At 38.1% G+C, this 14,170-nt stretch overlaps 1 protein-coding gene across 1 annotated transcript in view; it reads right to left on the bottom strand.

Moving 5' to 3' along the window:
• Positions 1-4,743: 4,743 nt before the first annotated feature.
• Positions 4,744-14,170, bottom strand: part of LOC142760543 (uncharacterized) — a 31,660-nt gene continuing 22,233 nt past the window's right edge. Inside the window, exons 7-9 of the mRNA XM_075863735.1 lie at positions 11,140-11,219; positions 6,175-6,254; positions 4,744-4,821 (exon numbers count right to left, since the gene is read on the bottom strand). Coding sequence (XP_075719850.1) covers positions 4,744-4,821; positions 6,175-6,254; positions 11,140-11,219 — 238 coding nt within the window. The remainder of the gene's footprint in view (positions 4,822-6,174; positions 6,255-11,139; positions 11,220-14,170) is intronic.

Raw genomic sequence — 14,170 nt, 5'->3', positions numbered from 1 at the left:
ATACAGTACACACCACACACACACACACACATATATATATATATATATATATATATATACACACAAATACATTATAAATACAGTACACACTACACATAACACTTACCTTTTGTGCAGGCTGCTGTCTATATGGATCTTCTGTCGCCATGCAGGGAGACTCCAGAGAAAATCAGGAAGAGAAGAGGTGGTGAGTCCATGGCAGAATTTCCCCTGAGCCTCATGCCGGCAGCTGTGCAGTGCAGACACGCTGCACGCTGCAGGCTGAACTCTCCGTCCCGACACTGAGCAGGATCATATTATAATAGGGACAGGAGAGTGGAGAGCAGCGGGGGAAGTCAGGGGGGGGGGGGTTATTAAGGTGGCACAGGAGGGATGTTTTCTTAAGGAGGCAGCACATCTTGCAGCTGCTAATATGTGGCGTAAAGTCGGCCAGCAGCTCTGTAATGCTGCCCCCTCTGACACTCTGCAGTGTGCCGCCTGAAGCCAGAAGCTCAACTCGCCTCATGGTACGTGCGGCCCTGGTGTACCCCAATACACATAACAAGTTAATATTTATTGAATATACTGACACTACATGTGGCACAGTCTAAACAATTTATCACAGTACTGATCTATAACACCACCCTCTTATCTAAACATACATATGAATACAGTTGCAATAAAATACATACACGCTGATTCTGTCCTACTCCCTCCTAGTTATATTGTCCCTCTACTCTAATGGTTTAACATGGGATGTGAAGGACCAAGGGATAACAAGGGGAATGGGTTACCAGGGGAAATGCAGGTAAATGGTGGGAAAGTGTTAACCAGGGTAGTGTAGGTAAATGTGAGGGGGGAAAGTGAGGGTTAAACTAGGGGAAAATGGGGCACCAGCTCGTTAAGTACGGGGGAGAAGTAAGGGTTAAACCAGGGAAATGCTGTAGGCAGGGGGGAAAGGGTTAATATGCAGGGCTAGGATGGGGGTGAAAGTTAGACCTTTCCATCGGTGGAACCCATGAACGGAAAGACAAAAAGAAACCATAGCTTCCGTTTGCATAACCATTGATTTCAATGGTAATGCTTCTGTTGAAAATGGTTTCCCTTTGTCTCCGTTCCGGAAATGTTCGTGTTCCGGAAAGCTTACGGAACGTAGACAAACGGAAACCACTTGTAATGTGAGCATTACCATTTAAATCAAAGTAATGGTTTCCATGTGCTTTTCGGTACATAGGTGCCTTCTAACGGAACCCTACTCTGATGTGAATGAGGCCTTAAACGTATTCAAGCATTACACCCCTCCTAATAAAAATGTCCCAATCATCCCAAAGGGTCTATTCAGCTGAGGAAGCATATGCCATCCTGGCCTCTGACACAGATACAGTCAGTGAGGAAGAACAGGAATATGCCCCATTCCTCTTGTCCTCCTCCTCATCATCCTCATCCAGTGATGAGAAAGCCCCGCAAAGGCGCCCCAGGACAACAGCTGAGGTAATCCCCCAAATGAGCGATACCATGTAGAACCCGCCCCCTGATAATTAGGAGCCTCACATTCCATATTTCATGCAGCTCAGGAATTCTGTTTGAGGCTGCAGGCCTCACAGAAATTTACTTTTTCAAGGTCTTTTTCTCTGAGGATTTTGTTAATTTAATGGTGGTCCAGACAAATTTAAATGCCCAGCAATTTATAGCCCAAAACCCCAGGTTATCATTTGTTAGATGGACCTCCATAGATGTGACGGAGACAATCACATTTTGGGGCCTTGTGCTACATATGGACATAGTAAAAAAGCCAGAGATTAGGCAATACTGTAGTACGGATCTTTTATACAGCCCCCCGTTTTACTGCATGGCAATGCCCCGGACACATTTTGAAATAAGAAATTTTTGCGTTATAATGATAATGCACAGTGCCCGCCCCATGATGACCCCACAATGACTAAAATTCCACCAATACTTTCCCAACAAGAGGGCGAGGTATGGAATTAAAATGTTCAAGCTGTGTGAGAGCAGCTCAGGGTACACCTACAGGTTTAGGGTTTATTAAGGGAAGGACACCAGGATAGAACCTCCTCAGAGTTAGTGGGGAAAATAGTGTGGGATTTGGTGCACCCATTGCTGGACCGGGTTTATCACCTTTACGTGGATAACTTCTACACCAGCATCCCACTATTTAACTGCCTCTCCACCATTAGTACTGGAGCATGCGGCACCATGCGCAAAAACCAGAGTGGGCAACCACTAAGAAAGGGAGAAAGCAGGGCACTAAACAGCGAGAACATGTTGCTGGTCAAGTATAAGGACAAGAGGGATGTCCATATGTTGACCGAAATACACGTTAGCGGGAGCACCTCTGTCCCTTTCCGAGGTAGCACTAATATGACCCCCAAGATTGCATCCTAGGCTATAATAAGTACATGAGAGGGGTTGATCTCTCTGATGAAGCACTTAAAGGGAATGTGTCCCGAATTAAACCTTTTTTTTTAAGTAAGTTAGTTATTTCTATTATTTTTTTTTAATTTTTTGCTGTATTTTTTTTTTCTTCCACATGGTGGAAAGTATTAACAATTAAATAATAATTTGACATCAATGGAACCAAATTCTTTCAACCTGCTCCCTCAACCTAATGACATTAATAACGGAGCAAGAAGAACTCAAATTAATAGAATTAGACGCCCATATATTAGAAACAAAAAAATCTTTAGAAATATTTGCCAACTCTCCTTCCTATGATCTTCTTCATAATAGAACCTCAGCGGCCATTGACAAATTAGACCATGCAATTGCAGAAACAAAGAAAAATAAATTTCAACGTGACACAAAAGATTATAACAACAATGAAGTATACAATTGGAGCAACAAAGTAAGAAACTACAGCAGACCAAGACCGATCCTAAAGAAAAGGAATCAACAATTTAAAGAATACAGAGATCTACCAAATAGAGTCAGCTTCAGCTCGACTGAATTAGAATCTGCGGATGGCACCTCTGAAGATGACAACATTCACACCTGTCCCCGTCCCAATTACAATTCAAAAAACGGGGAAGGAGGGGCGGTAGGAAACATAAGTCGTACAAATCAGGAACAAAACCGTCGCCTCCGCCCAAGAAAATATCCACAGTACCGTTAACCAATGTTACCAATCTATCTTCTACAGTGTTAACCCCGGAGCAGAACGAAGCCTTAACCTTGGGACTCAATTTTGCCCCCAGAAAATTTTTTAACTTATTCAATACTATACTCGATATAAATAAATTTATACGAAATTTAACGGTCAAAAAACACTTTTTTCAAAATGAAACTGACTCTGACTCCACGTCAATGGAATCAACAACTACAACCACATTGGCAGATGAAATCAGATCCACAGCAACGATCACTTCAATACCTAAAGATTTCACTTTTCAAGAACTTTCCACCATGGTATCTCTGGACTTGTTACGTGATGAAACAGAAAACCAAACTATCACCATGGCACACAATTTTACCACCTCAAATCCAAAGTTTTATCCTACCAACTCACGCACAGAGTCAATGGACCGTTTCCAAACTGTCATTGAAAAAGAGCTACACAATCTCGCAGATAGTCTCAAAAATAAACAACCGAAAACGAATATGTCAACAAAACTTAAAAAAGCAGTTAAATCACTACAAGAAAATAAGGACATAACCATCAAAATGTCAGATAAAGGTGGCAATGTCACAGTTTTGAACAAAAAAGATTATGAAGAATCAATCACCAATATGCTTCAGGACAAAACTACCTACCAAATTTTAACAGGAAATCCCATCGATACTATCAAATACCGCATGAAAAATTTATTGGAATATGGTTTACAAAATGGTTTCATTACTCAGAAACAAAAAGAATATATGTACATTGAAAAACCAATCACCCCTATAATTCACGCGTTACCTAAGGTTCACAAACAATTATTACCTCCACCCATGAGACCGATTGTCTCTGGGATAGGATCAATCTTGGAAAAGCTATCTGAATGGCTTGACAGCTTATTACAGCCGCTAGCACAAAATACACCCGGTTTCCTGAAGGACACAAAACATGTCCTGAATTTATTTCACAAAAAAATTTGGGAAGAAAATTTTTCCTGGCTTACATGTGACGTCGTGTCACTGTACACGTCAATTCCCCACGAAATAGCTTGTACTGCTCTGAAATTTCATCTGAAGAAATATAGTACTTATGAAACAAATTTTCAAACTTACATACTAGAAGTACTTATGTTCCTACTAACTAACAACTATTTTCAATTTAACATGAAATACTACCTACAACTCAAGGGTGTATCCATGGGGGCCAAATTTTCCCCATCGATAGCCAATATAGTAATGTCATGGTGGGAACATTTTCATATTTTTTCGCCAAACAATGTGTACAGCAACCACATTGAATGGTACGGTAGATATATTGACGATATTCTGATCATTTGGAAAGGAACAAGTAACATCATACCTGAATTTATAGCAGCACTTAACAACAACCAGTGCAACTTAAAATATACCTACCATCATGATACCTCACACATTATTTTTCTAGATCTAGAATTGAAAGGAGACGAAGGTTTTCCCATCACAACAAAAACCTATCGAAAACCAACAGCTACCAATAATATTTTACATGCAAAAAGTGATCATACAGTACACACTATCAGAGCCATACCATTAGGAGAATTGCACAGGGCCAAACGAAATTGTACCAGTCAAGAACTTTTCGAGTTAGAACAAAAATCAATACACTCAAGATTACAAGAACGCGGTTATCCAAAATGGACTCTGACTAGAGCCAGTAACATCATTAAACAAAAATCTAGAAATCAACTTCTAGAACAATCAAAATCTACAAATATTAAACAAGAACCACAATCGGCTTCCAATCAACCGACACTTATCTTGCAACAAAGCAACCAATTTTCCATAATAAAAAGCTTAATAAACAAGTACCTGCCAATCCTCATGGAGGACGATACATTACGTACAATACTGTCAGGAGGTTGCAGGATAGTAGCAAAAAAAGCTTCCTCTCTCGGTAATATCCTATCTCCCTCGTTATATACACCCAATACTAATACGACAACGACATGGTTAGAGACTAAAGGCTTCTATAGATGTGGCCAATATCCTTGTAAAACCTGCTCCTATGTACATCCAACAAAAAATTTCAGTAATTCTACAGACACAGATATGTTTACAATCCAAAATTACATCAACTGCAATTCAGAATCAGTTATTTATCTAATAGAATGCACTGTATGTAGACTTAAATATGTTGGGTGCACAATCAGAAAATTCAAAACGAGAATCTTAGAACATCTGAGCTATATTAGAAATGCAAATATAGTCAATATATCAAATGCAGCCAAGCACTTTATTACCAACCACAACAGATCTACCAATACTTTCCGCTGCTATGCAATTGAAAAAATACAGCCACCAAAGCGAGGTGGAGATATTAAACACAAAACTCACCTAAGAGAAGCGTATTGGATATACAGGCTAAATACAAGATACCCAGAAGGCCTAAATCTAAGGAAAGAATTGATGTATCTCTACTAATCTATTCATACCGCATTGGGTGTCAAAATACCATTATGCCGTGTGAATTAAATCCAAGCCATTATCTCCAAACCAATACGAGGTATCTATACATTTCCATTTTGGAATTTTAACTATACACTCCACCATATGTACAAACATAACATGTGCTTTTTGTTCTGTACATATGAAAAACTACCCCCACAAACACTATTTTTTATTCCTTGTCATTGTTAGTTCCCTCACGATGCCAGACTAGTTGTGGTCCAATTTACACTCCCCCACATCCCCATCCTCGTCAATGACAACCAGAGCCGCTTCTCACGGTCATCATTTCGAAACCTAGCATACAGCTTCACATGTCAATATAAAACTCATGTCAATATTTATTGATACAAAAATAATATTATGAAATAAATCCTTAAAAAATCAACATATGTTTAGAGCAAGTACATGATACTCCTACTGTAACAGTTAAAATAGCCAAAAATTTAAAGGAAAACAACACTTGCATACATCATCACCGATCGTTAAAAAAGAGATTAAAACAAGTTAATAACTACATTTTATGAAACAAATGGTGTTCCATACACTGATCATCACCACATAAGATCATAATTATCTATAAATTTATTCACTTACCGATGCGTGATGACTTTCCCGGACAAGAAGGGTTTTTGGATCGTTTGGCTGCGCTCCGGAGTCGTCTCCCAGAGTGAGGCCTGGAACGCAAACAAACCAAACAAAACTTTATTAACATAACACAATTACATATAGTTACATCATCTCCTTAAAAAGTCCTGGAACGCAAATAAACCAACTAAAACTTTAATAAAAGACAATCATGCGAGTTGAGAAGTCCTTTAAGTATCACACATATTTACAAATCTTACCTAAGAAAAAAGAAAATCAGTTAAACAGTTACAATGAATGTATCATGAACGTAAACAACTATATCTCTTTGCTATACTCACCAAGTATCCAAGTATGGTAGCAAGAGATCCACGCTCGACATATGCGTTCCACCACATCACTACCGTGGAACGCAATCACTTCCTTACTCACCAGCTGTTGCTATCATCATGACCCATATAAGACAGCGCGCTCTTTTTGAAAAATAATTACAGCCAAGTCTAAGGACGCAGCGACGTCCGAAACGCGTAGGCCACAGAGGATACCCTCTTTCCACTTTATCTACACCCTGGACCTATACCACTGGACTTTCCGTTTTAACCCAGGACATTAAACTTGGAAACGTCGTTTCTATTTTAAATGCACTATAGCGCTGGATCCTACCTCCTATCCCCCATTTGTCAGTTTGAATCCGTGTGCCGACACGAGGAACTGGGCGCTGTCAACGACACACAGGAGTGTGTCAGGTGAGCTGGAGGATTCCTCCACACGCTTTTTTCTTTTTGACAAAAATATCGGTCAAGTGTCTCCTCACGAGCTCCCACATTCATAACCAGTGAAGACTCTATTTTGTTACATATACATTATTCTCCAAATGTCATTTGGTGTATGATTAAGTGGTGTTAATAATACAGTAATTTCCATCATACATTATATAAGGCCACAACCTTTCAAGAAAACTGTCTACAAGGAACTTTGTTGCACCAATTGAATTCCCAAACAAAAAACGCAACCTGGCTTCAGCAACACAGCGTGTTTGTTTTTAATTCACTATTCACATTGTATTTATACCTTGAAGGAAATCGTATCATTTTTTTTCTCTCAATTTATCGATATTATGACTCAAGACAGCAAGCACACCCGCTTGGAATTAGCCGAAAAAGTGTTTGGTCATCATGACCACCCTCTCGAAAAAAATAAAGACATGGAAGATGTTTTTCACAAACTGGAGAAAGACCTTGCACAGCAAGCAAAAATCTGGTGGGATTTAACCACCTTAAAGAATTACATATCCAAAAATATGATCCCTAGAGGATTACGACTCAGAAAAACACCAAGTTTCCTCTATAATGAAGAATTTCTAAATCAATGGAACCAAATTCTTTCAACCTGCTCCCTCAACCTAATGACATTAATAACGGAGCAAGAAGAACTCAAATTAATAGAATTAGACGTCCATATATTAGAAACAAAAAAATCTTTAGAAATATTTGCCAACTCTCCTTCCTATGATCTTCTTCATAATAGAACCTCAGCGGCCATTGACAAATTAGACCATGCAATTGCAGAAACAAAGAAAAATAAATTTCAACGTGACACAAAAGATTATAACAACAATGAAGTATACAATTGGAGCAACAAAGTAAGAAACTACAGCAGACCAAGACCGATCCTAAAGAAAAGGAATCAACAATTTAAAGAATACAGAGATCTACCAAATAGAGTCAGCTTCAGCTCGACTGAATTAGAATCTGCGGATGGCACCTCTGAAGATGACAACATTCACACCTGTCCCCGTCCCAATTACAATTCAAAAAACGGGGAAGGAGGGGCGGTAGGAAACATAAGTCGTACAAATCAGGAACAAAACCGTCGCCTCCGCCCAAGAAAATATCCACAGTACCGTTAACCAATGTTACCAATCTATCTTCTACAGTGTTAACCCCGGAGCAGAACGAAGCCTTAACCTTGGGACTCAATTTTGCCCCCAGAAAAATTTTTAACTTATTCAATACTATACTCGATATAAATAAATTTATACGAAATTTAACGGTCAAAAAACACTTTTTTCAAAATGAAACTGACTCTGACTCCACGTCAATGGAATCAACAACTACAACCACATTGGCAGATGAAATCAGATCCACAGCAACGATCACTTCAATACCTAAAGATTTCACTTTTCAAGAACTTTCCACCATGGTATCTCTGGACTTGTTACGTGATGAAACAGAAAACCAAACTATCACCATGGCACACAATTTTACCACCTCAAATCCAAAGTTTTATCCTACCAACTCACGCACAGAGTCAATGGACCGTTTCCAAACCGTCATTGAAAAAGAGCTACACAATCTCGCAGATAGTCTCAAAAATAAACAACCGAAAACGAATATGTCAACAAAACTTAAAAAAGCAGTTAAATCACTACAAGAAAATAAGGACATAACCATCAAAATGTCAGATAAAGGTGGCAATGTCACAGTTTTGAACAAAAAAGATTATGAAGAATCAATCACCAATATGCTTCAGGACAAAACTACCTACCAAATTTTAACAGGAAATCCCATCGATACTATCAAATACCGCATGAAAAATTTATTGGAATATGGTTTACAAAATGGTTTCATTACTCAGAAACAAAAAGAATATATGTACATTGAAAAACCAATCACCCCTATAATTCACGCGTTACCTAAGGTTCACAAACAATTATTACCTCCACCCATGAGACCGATTGTCTCTGGGATAGGATCAATCTTGGAAAAGCTATCTGAATGGCTTGACAGCTTATTACAGCCGCTAGCACAAAATACACCCGGTTTCCTGAAGGACACAAAACATGTCCTGAATTTATTTCACAAAAAAATTTGGGAAGAAAATTTTTCCTGGCTTACATGTGACGTCGTGTCACTGTACACGTCAATTCCCCACGAAATAGCTTGTACTGCTCTGAAATTTCATCTGAAGAAATATAGTACTTATGAAACAAATTTTCAAACTTACATACTAGAAGTACTTATGTTCCTACTAACTAACAACTATTTTCAATTTAACATGAAATACTACCTACAACTCAAGGGTGTATCCATGGGGGCCAAATTTTCCCCATCGATAGCCAATATAGTAATGTCATGGTGGGAACATTTTCATATTTTTTCGCCAAACAATGTGTACAGCAACCACATTGAATGGTACGGTAGATATATTGACGATATTCTGATCATTTGGAAAGGAACAAGTAACATCATACCTGAATTTATAGCAGCACTTAACAACAACCAGTGCAACTTAAAATATACCTACCATCATGATACCTCACACATTATTTTTCTAGATCTAGAATTGAAAGGAGACGAAGGTTTTCCCATCACAACAAAAACCTATCGAAAACCAACAGCTACCAATAATATTTTACATGCAAAAAGTGATCATACAGTACACACTATCAGAGCCATACCATTAGGAGAATTGCACAGGGCCAAACGAAATTGTACCAGTCAAGAACTTTTCGAGTTAGAACAAAAATCAATACACTCAAGATTACAAGAACGCGGTTATCCAAAATGGACTCTGACTAGAGCCAGTAACATCATTAAACAAAAATCTAGAAATCAACTTCTAGAACAATCAAAATCTACAAATATTAAACAAGAACCACAATCGGCTTCCAATCAACCGACACTTATCTTGCAACAAAGCAACCAATTTTCCATAATAAAAAGCTTAATAAACAAGTACCTGCCAATCCTCATGGAGGACGATACATTACGTACAATACTGTCAGGAGGTTGCAGGATAGTAGCAAAAAAAGCTTCCTCTCTCGGTAATATCCTATCTCCCTCGTTATATACACCCAATACTAATACGACAACGACATGGTTAGAGACTAAAGGCTTCTATAGATGTGGCCAATATCCTTGTAAAACCTGCTCCTATGTACATCCAACAAAAAATTTCAGTAATTCTACAGACACAGATATGTTTACAATCCAAAATTACATCAACTGCAATTCAGAATCAGTTATTTATCTAATAGAATGCACTGTATGTAGACTTAAATATGTTGCGTGCACAATCAGAAAATTCAAAACGAGAATCTTAGAACATCTGAGCTATATTAGAAATGCAAATATAGTCAATATATCAAATGCAGCCAAGCACTTTATTACCAACCACAACAGATCTACCAATACTTTCCGCTGCTATGCAATTGAAAAAATACAGCCACCAAAGCGAGGTGGAGATATTAAACACAAAACTCACCTAAGAGAAGCGTATTGGATATACAGGCTAAATACAAGATACCCAGAAGGCCTAAATCTAAGGAAAGAATTGATGTATCTCTACTAATCTATTCATACCGCATTGGGTGTCAAAATACCATTATGCCGTGTGAATTAAATCCAAGCCATTATCTCCAAACCAATACGAGGTATCTATACATTTCCATTTTGGAATTTTAACTATACACTCCACCATATGTACAAACATAACATGTGCTTTTTGTTCTGTACATATGAAAAACTACCCCCACAAACACTATTTTTTATTCCTTGTCATTGTTAGTTCCCTCACGATGCCAGACTAGTTGTGGTCCAATTTACACTCCCCCACATCCCCATCCTCGTCAATGACAACCAGAGCCGCTTCTCACGGTCATCATTTCGAAACCTAGCATACAGCTTCACATGTCAATATAAAACTCATGTCAATATTTATTGATACAAAAATAATATTATGAAATAAATCCTTAAAAAATCAACATATGTTTAGAGCAAGTACATGATACTCCTACTGTAACAGTTAAAATAGCCAAAAATTTAAAGGAAAACAACACTTGCATACATCATCACCGATCGTTAAAAAAGAGATTAAAACAAGTTAATAACTACATTTTATGAAACAAATGGTGTTCCATACACTGATCATCACCACATAAGATCATAATTATCTATAAATTTATTCACTTACCGATGCGTGATGACTTTCCCGGACAAGAAGGGTTTTTGGATCGTTTGGCTGCGCTCCGGAGTCGTCTCCCAGAGTGAGGCCTGGAACGCAAACAAACCAAACAAAACTTTATTAACATAACACAATTACATATAGTTACATCATCTCCTTAAAAAGTCCTGGAACGCAAATAAACCAACTAAAACTTTAATAAAAGACAATCATGCGAGTTGAGAAGTCCTTTAAGTATCACACATATTTACAAATCTTACCTAAGAAAAAAGAAAATCAGTTAAACAGTTACAATGAATGTATCATGAACGTAAACAACTATATCTCTTTGCTATACTCACCAAGTATCCAAGTATGGTAGCAAGAGATCCACGCTCGACATATGCGTTCCACCACATCACTACCGTGGAACGCAATCACTTCCTTACTCACCAGCTGTTGCTATCATCATGACCCATATAAGACAGCGCGCTCTTTTTGAAAAATAATTACAGCCAAGTCTAAGGACGCAGCGACGTCCGAAACGCGTAGGCCACAGAGGATACCCTCTTTCCACTTTATCTACACCCTGGACCTATACCACTGGACTTTCCGTTTTAACCCAGGACATTAAACTTGGAAACGTCGTTTCTATTTTAAATGCACTATAGCGCTGGATCCTACCTCCTATCCCCCATTTGTCAGTTTGAATCCGTGTGCCGACACGAGGAACTGGGCGCTGTCAACGACACACAGGAGTGTGTCAGGTGAGCTGGAGGATTCCTCCACACGCTTTTTTCTTTTTGACAAAAATATCGGTCAAGTGTCTCCTCACGAGCTCCCACATTCATAACCAGTGAAGACTCTATTTTGTTACATATACATTATTCTCCAAATGTCATTTGGTGTATGATTAAGTGGTGTTAATAATACAGTAATTTCCATCATACATTATATAAGGCCACAACCTTTCAAGAAAACTGTCTACAAGGAACTTTGTTGCACCAATTGAATTCCCAAACAAAAAACGCAACCTGGCTTCAGCAACACAGCGTGTTTGTTTTTAATTCACTATTCACATTGTATTTATACCTTGAAGGAAATCGTATCATTTTTTTTCTCTCAATTTATCGATATTATGACTCAAGACAGCAAGCACACCCGCTTGGAATTAGCCGAAAAAGTGTTTGGTCATCATGACCACCCTCTCGAAAAAAATAAAGACATGGAAGATGTTTTTCACAAACTGGAGAAAGACCTTGCACAGCAAGCAAAAATCTGGTGGGATTTAACCACCTTAAAGAATTACATATCCAAAAATATGATCCCTAGAGGATTACGACTCAGAAAAACACCAAGTTTCCTCTATAATGAAGAATTTCTAAATCAATGGAACCAAATTCTTTCAACCTGCTCCCTCAACCTAATGACATTAATAACGGAGCAAGAAGAACTCAAATTAATAGAATTAGACGTCCATATATTAGAAACAAAAAAATCTTTAGAAATATTTGCCAACTCTCCTTCCTATGATCTTCTTCATAATAGAACCTCAGCGGCCATTGACAAATTAGACCATGCAATTGCAGAAACAAAGAAAAATAAATTTCAACGTGACACAAAAGATTATAACAACAATGAAGTATACAATTGGAGCAACAAAGTAAGAAACTACAGCAGACCAAGACCGATCCTAAAGAAAAGGAATCAACAATTTAAAGAATACAGAGATCTACCAAATAGAGTCAGCTTCAGCTCGACTGAATTAGAATCTGCGGATGGCACCTCTGAAGATGACAACATTCACACCTGTCCCCGTCCCAATTACAATTCAAAAAACGGGGAAGGAGGGGCGGTAGGAAACATAAGTCGTACAAATCAGGAACAAAACCGTCGCCTCCGCCCAAGAAAATATCCACAGTACCGTTAACCAATGTTACCAATCTATCTTCTACAGTGTTAACCCCGGAGCAGAACGAAGCCTTAACCTTGGGACTCAATTTTGCCCCCAGAAAATTTTTTAACTTATTCAATACTATACTCGATATAAATAAATTTATACGAAATTTAACGGTCAAAAAACACTTTTTTCAAAATGAAACTGACTCTGACTCCACGTCAATGGAATCAACAACTACAACCACATTGGCAGATGAAATCAGATCCACAGCAACGATCACTTCAATACCTAAAGATTTCACTTTTCAAGAACTTTCCACCATGGTATCTCTGGACTTGTTACGTGATGAAACAGAAAACCAAACTATCACCATGGCACACAATTTTACCACCTCAAATCCAAAGTTTTATCCTACCAACTCACGCACAGAGTCAATGGACCGTTTCCAAACCGTCATTGAAAAAGAGCTACACAATCTCGCAGATAGTCTCAAAAATAAACAACCGAAAACGAATATGTCAACAAAACTTAAAAAAGCAGTTAAATCACTACAAGAAAATAAGGACATAACCATCAAAATGTCAGATAAAGGTGGCAATGTCACAGTTTTGAACAAAAAAGATTATGAAGAATCAATCACCAATATGCTTCAGGACAAAACTACCTACCAAATTTTAACAGGAAATCCCATCGATACTATCAAATACCGCATGAAAAATTTATTGGAATATGGTTTACAAAATGGTTTCATTACTCAGAAACAAAAAGAATATATGTACATTGAAAAACCAATCACCCCTATAATTCACGCGTTACCTAAGGTTCACAAACAATTATTACCTCCACCCATGAGACCGATTGTCTCTGGGATAGGATCAATCTTGGAAAAGCTATCTGAATGGCTTGACAGCTTATTACAGCCGCTAGCACAAAATACACCCGGTTTCCTGAAGGACACAAAACATGTCCTGAATTAATTTCACAAAAAAATTTGGGAAGAAAATTTTTCCTGGCTTAAATGTGACGTCGTGTCACTGTACACGTCAATTCCCCACGAAATAGCTTGTACTGCTCTGAAATTTCATCTGAAGAAATATAGTACTTATGAAACAAATTTTCAAACTTACATACTAGAAGTACTTATGTTCCTACTAACTAACA

Source organism: Rhinoderma darwinii, chromosome 4, assembly GCF_050947455.1.
Source record: "Rhinoderma darwinii isolate aRhiDar2 chromosome 4, aRhiDar2.hap1, whole genome shotgun sequence".
NCBI lineage: Eukaryota > Metazoa > Chordata > Amphibia > Anura > Rhinodermatidae > Rhinoderma > Rhinoderma darwinii.
Note: the sequence above shows the minus strand (reverse complement) of the source record. Positions and strands in the feature narration are given on the sequence as shown.